Here is a 13,946-nt window from a genome sequence, read left to right as displayed (position 1 = left end):
ACATGTATCTGCCACTAACACTATACATGTATCTGCCACTAACACTATACATATATCTGCCACTAACATTATACATGTATCTGCCACTAATACTATACATGTATCTGTCGCTAACACTATACATGTATCTGCCGCTAACACTATACATGTTTCTGCCGCTAACACTATACATGTATCTGCCGCTAACACTATACATGTATCTGCCGCTGACACTATACATGTATCTGCCGCTAACACTATACATATATCTGCCGCTAACACTATACATGTTTCTGCCGCTGACACTATACATGTATCTGCCACTAACACTATACATGTATCTGCCGCTGACACTATACATATATCTGCCGCTAACACTATACATGTTTCTGCCGCTGACACTATACATGTATCTGCCACTAACACTATACATGTATCTATCGCTAACACTATACATATATCTGCCACTAACATTATACATGTATTTGCCGCTGACACTATACATGTATCTGCCGCTGACACTATACATGTATCTGCCACTAACACTATACATGTATCTGCCGCTGACACTATACATGTATCTGTCGCTAACACTATACATGTATCTGCCGCTAATACTATACATGTATCTGCCGCTGACACTATACATGTATCTATCGCTAACACGGTACATGTGTCTGCCACTAACACTATGCATGTATCTGCCGCTAACACTATACATGTATCTATCGCTAACACTATACATGTATCTGCTGCTAACACTATACATGTATCTGCTATACGTGTATCTACCGCTAACACTAGACATGTGTCTGCCGCTAACACTATACATGTATCTGCTATACATGTATCTGCCGCTAACACTAGACATGTATCTGTCGCTAACATTAGACATGTATTTGCCGCTAACACTATACATGTATCTGCTTCTATTTTATAAACACCAGTTTGGTTTTCTTGTTATAAATACACAATGCTGGCACTAGATAAGTCCAGTCAGAAAGATATTCCTGAGTTTGACTGTAACTGATAGAATTTTAGTTTGTTGGTTCACTGGTTTTAAAATACTTCATTGTGGGTGTGGTGATGTGAAGCTATTATAAGGTTGTCACTGATTGGACAACATATACATGTACATATACTTTATCACTCATTAACAATGCAGCCAATAGATGTGCTTGTTTCTTTTGCTTTCTATCCAATCAGAATGAACCTTATAAAGTGCTTCACATTATCTGCTGTGGATTGTCTGACTCCAGACTTTCAGCAAAGTATAATTTACTTGACTGTTTATATCGTAGGAACTACAGTGGCACCTTCTAGAGTCAATATTGATGATTTACTTTGTTTTAACAACATTTGCACCAGGTGTCTTGATAGTGTGGTCAAATTGAAATGAGTACTAATACAGATTGAATCAGATATTTGCTGTCTGGAAACACAATGTGATGGTTGATTTTGGCATTAGCGTTGGTGCAGGTTGTGTTCTTAAAAACTGTTGTTGTGTCTTTTCTGTTGGTTCTTTGTGGCACATGGTTGGTATAAAACATTGAATGATGAAATTCAAACCCATGATCAGGGGTTACACACAGCATCTAGGTAATTCAGAGTTAGAGCTAGTGCTTGCCACAGTCGCAAAGTGTGAATAAAATTCCTAATTGGTGAAAAAAAAATGATAATGTTGTCGCCATGGTGGCAATTGAATAATTTGCTGTTGTCAATGAAAGTTTGGGGTGCCTCGCCCGCCCTATTTGTGATCGTATCATTCCACGATCATTCCAACGGGAACTTTTTTATGATGCATTCCCTGGGATGCATTATCCCCAAAATTAGCGTCAAAATCCAAGTACCAAATTTGCATACACACTACAATGTACATGTACATTGTATTTCAGATGTACACAAAATACATTACAATGTTTACATGCACGCTGTCCACGTCATTCTTCCGCACATCGCATAAACATACACACCTTGTACTTCAAAAATGTTACAATAACATTTATATGCAACAATATTCTATACATTGATTTAATGTTATCTTTCTGGGCTTTCGATTTTCCATGGTAACCACTCTCTGGAAATATGCGCTCCGGCCCTTCTCGGACTACACTATGGTTTGTACACAAACTGCATTTCCAACTTCCATGATATGAACGACAGCATTAACTTTCACCTTGACAGAGACACAGTTGTAATTGCGTTTGATAAAATTTTATGTTGCTGAAGAAAACTGTTAACTTGGTATACACCTAGAGATTCATTTATTTTTGAACAATATGATGCGATGCCTTAACATTTACGTGTGAACCATGTTCACCCAACCCCCTGAGAGCATGTAGTGAACGTTAAATTCACATAATGCATTCGATCTGGTACCAATGCTCAAAAAGAAAGTTGGTTGAAGTTTTAGTAAGAATGAAATAGTGATGTGGCGGTATGAATTTATCTGAGTGAAGTTTTCAGCATAGACCGTCCGCCAACGTGGCCTATTTGATCATCTCTTGACCCATGAATGGAAGATGCTTCGTGTAAATGGCCGTCATATTCTTGTATTGATGCAAACCCTGTCTAATCAGTCTGTTAATAAGTAACTAATCACATGGATAGATAATGATAATAGCATGTACATGTAGTTTCTAAACTACCCAAGACATACTCTCGATGTCAGGAAATGGCCATGGGGCACATGAAACTGTTTATACTTTTTCCATACATTGGGTCATATTCAAATTTTACAGGTTACACTGCACAAAGAGATTTAGCTCATAATTACAGATCTCATCATCTCAGTGAAAGCGTTGGATCAAAATGACAGTTAGAATAGTCATGACATTATAGTGTAAATCACCATAGAAACACTTTACACTAAAATATACTTAGCATGTTTGATGTGTAACCAATGTATTGTAGTGTTTGATTTTCAATTCAATCTGTTGGTGAAGGGAGTATGTTTAGTTGTGTTGGTTATTAAATACATGGTATTCCCTTCAGTATATCGTAGAGACGATACCAAAAGTGAAAATGTTGAGTATAAAGTGTCTGCACAGACCACTCCAGTACCAGTAACGAACCAAACAGGCAACACAACGGATGCAGGAATACTGGATGAAATTGTTGATATAGCTGGATGGGAGGTTCCAATGTGGATTGTAGCAATTCTAGCTTTGTGCCTACTAGTTGTTATTGTTCTGTGCCTTGTCATGACTTATGTTGCAGTGTGTAAGAAGAACAGAAAGGGGAAAAAGGTTATATGTCTAATCTGTTTGCATGTTTATGTTTTGTCCATTTAAGTTTGTTTGTTTGCACAAGTAGTGATTGCTGACAAAGATTTACATGTAGCTGATGACAAGTGTATACTCTAAGTTAACCAATCCATTCACAAATCATAAGAATTACGTTAATTAACCAAGTCGCTTCTTTCATGTCTATGTTTCAGCAAAATGATTGTTGCCTTCCTCTTGCTTCCAGTATTGAAATATGTGGCCATTCAGATGACAAAATGTCCTCCTTTTGATATCAGTGAAAGATATTTTAACTGTTATATATATATTATATTATATTTACTATTTCATTTTATTTGTCTAAATTTACCAAAGGTTTTTAGAAATTATACATGTACATCAAATGTCACTTTTTGTTAAACCCTTGTCCAGAGTTAGATATTCTTTTATCTACGTGTAAATGTAGTCAGGAATTCAAATTGTGCAGACAAAGAAACATAATAGCTGTGGGGAGGGGAGGAGGAGCTGTGTGATATTATCTGCAGTTATCACCTGATCTACTTTATAGAATATACTTTACACGCACCTTCCTGCTTCTTTTTAGAAATGCAGTGCAGTTGTTGTCATTTTTTAGAACAATCAATCATGTGTGTGTGGTTTACATGTATGTGGTTCTTCCATAAGCTGTGCTTTTACAATGGTTTCCATTCAGACAGAACCACATGATGTTGATATCAAGTATGTGGCCAGCAATTTTATGTACTCAGTACACATCTAGAATTCCATATAAAGTAGATACCAGTGTGTAGTGGAAATTTTATTACAGCTCATATATATGTACACAGTAACTTCATGGCTTTCACTATCGCCTAGAATATTGTATGACAAACATCAAAATATTTTGATATTATAGCACTTAATTGTGTATTTATTGTGCAAAAGGTGTCATTTTAAATGACAATTTCCATATCAATGGCATCATTTGAATATCAATTAAGTCATTTGTATATCAAGTATATAATTTGCATATCAAGTATAATATTTACCTTCAGTTTATACTAATCAAGATGGAAATGTTATCAGTTAACATTTTAGTGAGAAATTAAAAATGTCAATTTTATTTAAACATTGTACAAAACTGAATCCAAAGTAATATAATAAACCAAAGATATTATTTGTTATAAAGTTGAACAGAATATATACCATCCTCACGTTTTAATTTATAGTATCAAATTTAGCTTTTGTTTCAAACACAAATATTGATATTTGATATGAAATCTTGAACTGTACACTTCTGTCTTTGTTTTTAATTCATATATGGTTTACAAGAAAAACACATTATGATGTTATGATTTTTACAACTTGTCAGACTGTAAATATCTGATGTTAATTTATACAATTTGACGTCTATAGTGAAAGAAGTGAATTGCTGTATAGGTTTCTATTTTGCTGCAAACTTTTCAAACCTATAACCTACATACTGTCTTTGGTTTTTCAAAACAGGTGGCATCTAGATCTGTCCAATGGTTTTACTCTCCCAACACGGTGTACACAATTCTTTGACTTTTACACCCTAAATCTCTAATCTGGTTATTTTCTCTCTCCTTCAGTGCCCATGTGGGCTATCATAGCTATTGGCATTGTTGCGGGATTACTACTTCTCTGCTGTTGTATATGTATATGTAAGAAATGTATCTGCAAGAAGAAAAAAAAGAAGGAAGGAAAGAAGGGGTTGAAGGGTGCTGTCGATTTGAAGAGTGTTCAAATGCTTGGAGCTAGTTATAAGGAAAAGGTCTGCATGATTTCTATCTCCTTTGCATGTTTTTATGTGGGGTGATATATCCATATATGGCATAGTTGTCCTTATTTGGACAATCTATGTCCTGTATGGGAAATTTTATGTCTGTTCTATGGGAATGTTTTGCATCCTTATATGGGAGTCTCATCCTTATAGTGTGGGATCATTCATATCCTTATATGGGAGTCTCATCCTTACATGGGGTTGATCATATCCTTATATGGGAGTCTCATCCTTATAGTGTGGGATCATTCATATCCTTATATGGGAGTCTCATCCTTACATGGGGTTGATCATATCCTTATATGGGAGTCTCATCCTTATATGGGGTTGATCATATCCTTATATGGGAGTCTCATCCTTATATGGGATCATTCATATCCTTATATGGGAGTCTCATCCTTATAGTGTGGGATCATTCATATCCTTATATGGGAGTCTCATCCTTACATGGGGTTGATCATATCCTTATATGGGAGTCTCATCCTTATATGGGGTTGATCATATCCTTATATGGGAGTCTCATCCTTATATGGGATCATTCATATCCTTATATGGGAGTCTTTCATCCTTATATGGGATTGTTCATATCCTTATATGGGAGTTTTGCATCCTTATATGGGATTGTTTTACTGTATATGAAATATATGGGGGTGTATGTGTATGTGGGATTTCTCGGTCTGTGTTCACACATTTTTTCTTTTCATGGTGATTGTGTGTATGAGCATGTTTTGAGACTCCAATGGTATATTTTTTCATCTTTATCAGTGTACAGGTTTCTGATACTTTTGGACGATGTACATAATCTTTGCATGTTTATTTTTGCACCATTTCAATTCTTGAGTCCAAGTAAAGATGCACATTGTGTCTACATGTACTTGTTCAGGTAATGGCTATCTTGCATGACTTGTTAATCAGAATTCCTTATGGGCAAAACAACCAAGTTATTACAACTAGTTTGCCAAGTATTAGGTTCTAGACAGTGTTGATTGTGATTGCACAAGTCTGTGAGATAGATTGCAATATGCCATGTACATTTGTACATGCCTACCAGTATTTGGTTTTTAGAAATTGTACATGAAATAGCACTTTTTGTTAAACCCTTGTCCAGAGTATACTTGTATATGTTTTGTTTGTTTCATCTTTAAAATCAATACATATACAAACAAGTGTAAGACAGACTAGGTCTAATGTCAGGATACACTAAATACATATTCACTTATTGTATCAACTCACTAAATGTCGTACTGCTGGTAATCAACCAATATTTTTCTCTTCAACAACTGTTTACCAATAAATGTTGGCATTTGTAACTTTGTTTGAGAAATACATGGTGTCATTAAAGTCTCCCTGTGAATGACAAATTGGAATTCATTTTGGATTTTTAATGCATAAAAAAACTGCCATGTTTTTATACTTGGAAAAACAATTTAAAACAAAAAACAACATATACTAAATCCTTGTTGTAACTTAATAAATTGCAAAACATTTTTAAAAATGTGTGCAATATTTGTTATTGTACGGTACAATAACAAACTTTTGATCTTGTTGTAATTTACTGAGTTACAAACATAGACTTGGTTGATGTTATTTCACATTGTTTTTACAAGAAGGAAAACATAGTAAAGTCGTTAAGAATTCAAAATGCAAAATAAATCCCCATTCACCATTTATCACTTGAACACACTGACAAACAATATGACCCAGGCATGGTAATAGAGCATATTTGTCAATTACAATCAACACTATTTTAGGAAAATATACAAGATTGTGGGGCCCCCTCATCACAATTGCAGTAATATAACTTTGTTCTTTATCATGAAATCATGTATCTATCTGTACATATACTTGTACTATTACACTGATAATGGTGTAGTTGTCTTGTCTAGTTCACTTGTATCTGACAATGTCTTCATGTGTTTTTTTTTCTTTTCCTTGCACTCGTCTTACACAATGCAACATGCACATCTCAATACTTGTCCTCTGCTGGTTGGTATTATCGTCACCTCTTATAGTATCTTCTCTAAATCTTCTTTACTCTCTATATCCATAAAAACCCTGTATAAAGTCTAAAGACTCACCTTTCTCTCTAATTCTCTCTAATTATCATAAATTATCATTACATTCAATTGCTTACACTCACACACTAAACATGTGTTGTTTTTCCTTGTCTACCCAATGGCATGTTAATGTTATCGTGAAAATTAATATTTATTGATGATCCGTGTATGACAACATTTTGAATAGCATGTTTATATTATGTGTGTAATAGACTGCAAGTCATTTTTTTGTCCCATCCTCGTCTCAATAGGCTACTGTTATAACTTCTGGTGTGACCCAAGAATTTGCGTCCAGTTGATTTTCATTCAATCCACAGTTTTAATTTTAAATTTCAATAACTTGCCAACCCCAAAATACAGACTACTTTTGTGATAAGACAGTTGATTGGTCAATTCAGAAATAAAGTTGTTGAACAGTACAACATGGTTAAAAACAAAATTGAAGTGGCCATATGGAGGAAGATTTGGTATTTATTTTGGATTTTAAATGTATAAAACAATTTTATTATGGCTTCTTAGTCGAAAAAAATCAATGTGAATAACAATAGTCTGTGTTTGTAACTCAATACATTGTAAAAAGCTAAAAAATAATGTGCAAAAAGTTTTTTACTAGCACAACTGAACTGAGGTTCAGTAGTGCTATAGGGATCGTCCGGCGTCTGTCTGTGTGTGTGTGTGTGTGTGTGTGTGTGTGTGTGTTTGTGTAAACAACTTAAAGTCAAAAACCGCTGAACCAATTGCCATGATATTTGGTAGGTCCATTACCTTGGGTGTCTAGTTGGGAAATTGTTCAAATCAAAATGATCGCATCACAGGTGTGTGAATTGGGTCAAAAAATGTGATTTTTGGTCAAAAAACTTAAACTCAGAAACTACTGGGCAGATTGGTGCGAAATTTGGTGGGAACATTCTTAAGGGGGTGTAAAGATTTGTTCATGACATGATGATTCCATCAGTGATATGCAAATTAGGGCTACAAATGTGTCTTTTTGGTTAAAAATCTATAATTCCAAAACTAGTGAGCAGATTGGGCTGAAATTTAATGGGAATGCATCTAGGGATGTATGGACGAAGAAATATTAAGCATACAATGATTCCATGAGTGATATGCAAATCAGGTGTAAAAATGTTCATTTTTGGTCTAAAACTTATATCTCAAAAAGTACTTGGTCAGTGAGTCTGAAACTTGGTGAGATGTTTCTGAAACTGTAATTCTGCAGATTTTCTTCAAAACATTTTGACAAAATTGGCCCTAACGACCATGACCACGCCCTTAGCAACAACCAAATGGCAGTATATTTTGGTCAAATAACAACATCATCTGGTAGGCAAATGAGTAACAATTCAAAAAATGTATGCAAATACCCTAACAACCATGACCAAGCCCATAGCAACAGCCAAACGGTTGTGTATTTCACAAAGATAACAACAGGGATTAATAGACAATTGAATAAACTTTCAAAAAATGTATGTAAGTATGCCTAGCAACAAGACCACGCCCATAGCAACAGCTAAATGATCACGTATATTGCAAAGATAATATCAGGAATTCATACACAAGTGAACAAAAACATACCACAATGTATGAAAATATATCTAACAACATGACCACGCCCATAGCAACAGCCAAATGATAGCATACTAGTATATCGTAAAGATAGCAACATGGTTGGCTTGGCAACTGGATAGTCATTCACCAAATGACCACTTATTGTTAGCATGGACTACCATATGGATAAACATTTTTAAAAACTGTACAGTTGTGCTACAACGCCATTGGCGGTATTTTTGTATGTACAGTAATAAACACTTTACACATTTATCACTCTTTTGCAATTTATTGAGTTACAAACACAGACTTGGTCAATGTTGTTTCTCATTGATTTTTCAAGTAGAAAGCCATGGTAAAATTGTTTTATGAATTAAAAATCCAAAATAAATACCCACTCCTCATTGATATGACCACTTTAAACTTTTAAAGGTCATGAAAATAGCTGGATGCTTTATTCAGAATAAACTCTAAGAGGTCATGAAGTGGCCAATATAAATGTTTCAATTCAACAACAATTATAAGTGTTCTCCACCTAATATGCATATACATGTACATATATAGCATGTACTTAAATTTACAAGCCAGACAATAAGTTCCTTAGTTATTTCAATTCATCAAGTATGAAATCATGGATTAAAGAATACATGTTATTTTCTGTGTTCATCATTCAATGATTTGTGTGTCAGCTTATTGTCCAACATGATTTGCTTTCCATTCAATTAAACAACTCAACATTGCCAATAGTCCATGTTATATGTAGGGAGAACACTGCAATGAACATGTTGCTTACAATGTTGCTATAGTGACCATGTTGACAATTACAGCATTTCTATATTTACTTTCTAACAGTCTTGTTTCACATACCGGTAGTAAATCACAGAGAGCAAAGTTCTGATCTAACTCTTTTGGATATACTTGCATTGAAGGCTTGTTTTCATAGGACGTAATATACGTGACTATTTGAAAAGACAGGCTTAGTTTATAAGTTAATGGTCTTTGGGGGATAATTTTGATGTATTTAAATAAATGTTCTATAAGTTGATTGACAAAATGAAAACACATACACAAGTTAGTGTATTTACCACTAAATCTCAGTAGATTGGATAGATGTGCATGGTTATATGGTATTCCTACTATTAAATATTGACTCCTGTCTAGTAACTGATACGGTTATCACCAGTATGAGATACAAATATTGACTCCTGTCTTGTAACTGGTACGGTTATCACCAGTATGAGATACAAATATTGACTCCTGTCTAGTAACTGATACGGTTATCACCAGTATGAGATACAAATATTGACTCCTGTCTAGTAACTGGTACGGTTATCACCAGTATGAGATACAAATATTGACTCCTGTCTAGTAACTGATACGGTTATCACCAGTATGAGATACAAATATTGACTCCTGTCTTGTAACTGGTACGGTTATCACCAGTATGAGATACAAATATTGACTCCTGTCTTGTAACTGGTACAGTTATCACCAGTATGAGATACAAATATTGACTCCTGTCTAGTAACTGATACAGTTATCACCAGTATAAGATACAAATATTGACTCCTGTCTTGTAACTAGTACGGTTATCACCAGTATGAGATACAAATATTGACTCCTGTCTAGTAACTGATACAGTTATCACCAGTATGAGATACAAATATTGACTCCTGTCTAGTAACTGATACAGTTATCACCAGTATGAGATACAAATATTGACTCCTGTCTAGTAACTGCTACGGTTATCACCAGTATGAGATACAAATATTGACTCCTGTCTAGTAACTGATACGGTTATCACCAGTATGAGATACAAATATTGACTCCTGTCTTGTAACTGGTACGGTTATCACCAGTATGAGATACAAATATTGACTCCTGTCTAGTAACTGGTACGGTTATCACCAGTATGAGATACAAATATTGACTCCTGTCTAGTAACTGATACGGTTATCACCAGTATGAGATACAAATATTGACTCCTGTCTAGTAACTGGTACGGTTATCACCAGTATGAGATACAAATATTGACTCCTGTCTTGTAACTGGTACGGTTATCACCAGTATGAGATACAAATATTGACTCCTGTCTAGTAACTGGTACGGTTATCACCAGTATGAGATACAAATATTGACTCCTGTCTAGTAACTGGTACGGTTATCACCAGTATGAGATACAAATATTGACTCCTGTCTAGTAACTGATACGGTTATCACCAGTATGAGATACAAATATTGACTCCTGTCTTGTAACTGGTACGGTTATCACCAGTATGAGATACAAATATTGACTCCTGTCTAGTAACTGGTACGGTTATCACCAGTATGAGATACAAATATTGACTCCTGTCTAGTAACTGGTACGGTTATCACCAGTATGAGATACAAATATTGACTCCTGTCTAGTAACTGATACGGTTATCACCAGTATGAGATACAAATATTGACTCCTGTCTAGTAACTGGTACGGTTATCACCAGTATGAGAATTGAGATACAAATATTGACTCCTGTCTAGTAACTGGTACGGTTATCACCAGTATGAGATACAAATGTTATTGTAAGGCATAAAAAAATTATTATGTGGTTCCAATTACATTTAATTTTAGAATATGAGATACCAAATGAAAATTCGAGATCCAGTTGTAAGTTTGCTCAAATATGCTGATGATATGGCACTTGTAGGCCTCCTGTTGAAAGAACAATCTCTAAATGAACATATTTATTTTGATCATGTAGCAACCCTACAAGACTGGTATAAGTCAAGTTTACTGGAAATGAACATGGCTAAAACTAAGGAACTAATAATAGAAAATGACAAACGTAGTGTCACATTTGAACCGGCTGTATTGAACGGTCTGTCTGTAGAAATCGTTGAGTGTTTCAAATATCTAGGTTTGCAATTGGATCAAAAGCTAAATTTCACTGAAAACACTAACTGTGTTGTTAAAAAGGCCATGCAGCGTATATTTTTTACTGAGGAGGCTACAGAGTTTTGACGTCTGTCAAAATGTTATTGAAAAGGTATACAAGAGCCTTATAGAAAGTGTGCTAACTTTTAACATCACAGTGCGGTATGGCAACTTGAGTGTCAAAAATAAAAATAAACTGGCACGAGTTGTAAATTTGGCCGGGAAAATAATTGGTAAAAAACAGAGTCAGCTCTATGACCTCTACAAACTCTCTGTCCGCAGGAAAGCCCAAGCAATTGTTAGTGATACCTCACATCCATTGTACTCGCAGTTTGATTTGTTACCTACAGGAAGACGATATAGAGCACCTTTAACTCATAAGAACATTTTTAAGTAATCATTTATACCAAGTGCAATAAGCATACTGAACTCAGACCTGTGATTTTAAGCTTCTGACATTATTGTTTTAAAGATCTACACTGAATTCGAAGAATACTTTTATTGGAAGATTGTAACTGTGTTTGTGTTACTGTAATTATTTTAGTGTGTATATGTATTTTAATGTGTCTTTTATATTTGGGTGAAGCAAAATGGAAAATTTCCGTAAATGGACAATAAAATTATATTCTATAGGTGGGGTGGGTAGATTTTTCTGCCAAGATTTAAACTTGTGTTTGTTTGTCCCTGCCGGACGAAGTCCGGGACGGGGACTTATGAATTGGGTTCCGTCCGTCCGTCCGCAGCCATTTCTTGGAGATGCCTGGACCGATTTTTTTCAAACTTGGTACAGGGACAACATACAATGGCATACATATGCACGTCAATTTGTTTCATGATACGATCCAATATGGCTGCCTAGCAGCCATTTTGTTTGCAAATTTTCCCTGTCTAAAGCCATACATTTTTAACTCAGACATGCTTGAACAGATCTCATTCAAAGTTGGTATTAGGACAGTGTTCTATGACATACATGTGCATATTCATTGTGTCATGATACGATCCAATATGGCCGCCTAGCAGCCATTTTGTTTGTGAATTTTCCATGTCCAAAGCCATAACTCAGACATGCTTGGACAGATCTCATTCAAAGTTGGTATTAGGACAGTGTTCTATGACATACATGTGCATATCCATTTTCGTCATGATACGATCCAATATGGCCACCTAGCAGCCATTTTGTTTGTGAATTTTCCATGTCCAAAGCCATAACTCAGACATGCTTGGACAGATCTCATTCAAAGTTGGTATTAGGACAGTGTTCTATGACATACATGTGCATATCCATTTTCATCGTGATACGATCCAATATGGCCGCCTGGCAGCCATTTTGTTTACGACTTTTCTATGTCCAAAGCCATAACTCAGACATGCTTGAACAGGTTCCACCCCCCCCCCCCCCCCCCTGTACCCAACCCATCCTTTATTGTTGAATGGTTTATTCCATCATGTTATCTTGTCCATGTCCAACGAGGAGACACAACATGAGTAGGCATGTTCCATGTCCAACGAGCAGACACAACATATCTATGTCTGTTTGATTTAGGTTCACAAGTGTTGGGTGTAAATGTGTCATTTATTGTAATTGACGTCTATCTAGGGATGACCTCAGTATTGACCTCTTTGGTATGACATCATTGTTTTAGTATGTTAATGTAAGAGTAAACCCTGTACTGCGCATGTGCATGAATTTACTTTTCATTGTAAACTTTCAATCGGTCATGTGTGGAACTGCTCAGTATTTTGGGGCAATAATTTCTCTCATATGTCCCTCCGACTTTGTAACACTTGTCGCAAACATATCCAAGGCCACCAGGGACTAAGTGGGAAGCTTTGTTCTGACAACATGTTTCAAACTTGTCATTAGTCCCCGCCAGACGAAGTCCAGGACAGGGACTTATAGATTGGGTTCCGTCTGTCCGTCCAGAGCCGTTTCTTGGAGATGCCTGTAGGCATGTTCCATGTCCAACATGCAGACACAACATATCTAAGTCTGTTTGATTTAGGTTCACAAGTGTTGTTGCGTGATCAGAGTAGTGATAATTCCTTAAAACCCAATCATAGCGGGGACTCAATCTGATTAAAATCCGATGTAGATGTCGGCTAATCGTTCATTGCTATTTTACCTTCGTTATTTTGCCTGAATTGACCTTCTTGGTACATGTTTAAATTTATAGCAATACAATCACTGAATGTTTTTACAGTTGAAATACTTCGTACATTGTAGTAGTAGTAAAGGTAGGTCCACGTCCACTGAGCTGAGCCGTTGTACTTCGGCTCAGGAAGTTCAATTACTGGACTTCCTGTTGATATTCAATGTTTGTTGATGTTTGTTGATATTCAATGCGTACATGTATGCCCATGACAAGTAAGACGAAACCTGATTGGTTGTGTGTCTCTCACTTAGCAGAAATTCGTTTGAATGG

At 35.6% G+C, this 13,946-nt stretch overlaps 1 protein-coding gene across 4 annotated transcripts in view; it reads left to right on the top strand.

Annotated features, from left to right (window-relative positions):
• LOC144452577 (synaptotagmin-1-like) overlaps positions 1–13,946 on the top strand; it is a 69,439-nt gene that overhangs the window by 44,206 nt on the left and 11,287 nt on the right. For 2 of the 4 annotated variants that reach the window (XM_078143691.1, XM_078143690.1), the window contains exon 4: positions 4,814–4,995. In XM_078143691.1, coding sequence (XP_077999817.1) covers positions 4,814–4,995 — 182 coding nt within the window. Of the gene's footprint in view, positions 1–2,973; positions 3,228–4,813; positions 4,996–13,946 lie in introns of all 4 variants that reach the window. The other 2 variants (XM_078143688.1, XM_078143689.1) reach the window with 1 other exon arrangement.

This window comes from Glandiceps talaboti, chromosome 23 (assembly GCF_964340395.1).
Source record: "Glandiceps talaboti chromosome 23, keGlaTala1.1, whole genome shotgun sequence".
Classification (NCBI taxonomy): Eukaryota; Metazoa; Hemichordata; class Enteropneusta; family Spengelidae; genus Glandiceps; species Glandiceps talaboti.
The sequence above is the reverse complement of the archived record's forward strand: the minus strand, read 5'-3'. Positions and strand labels throughout refer to the sequence as shown.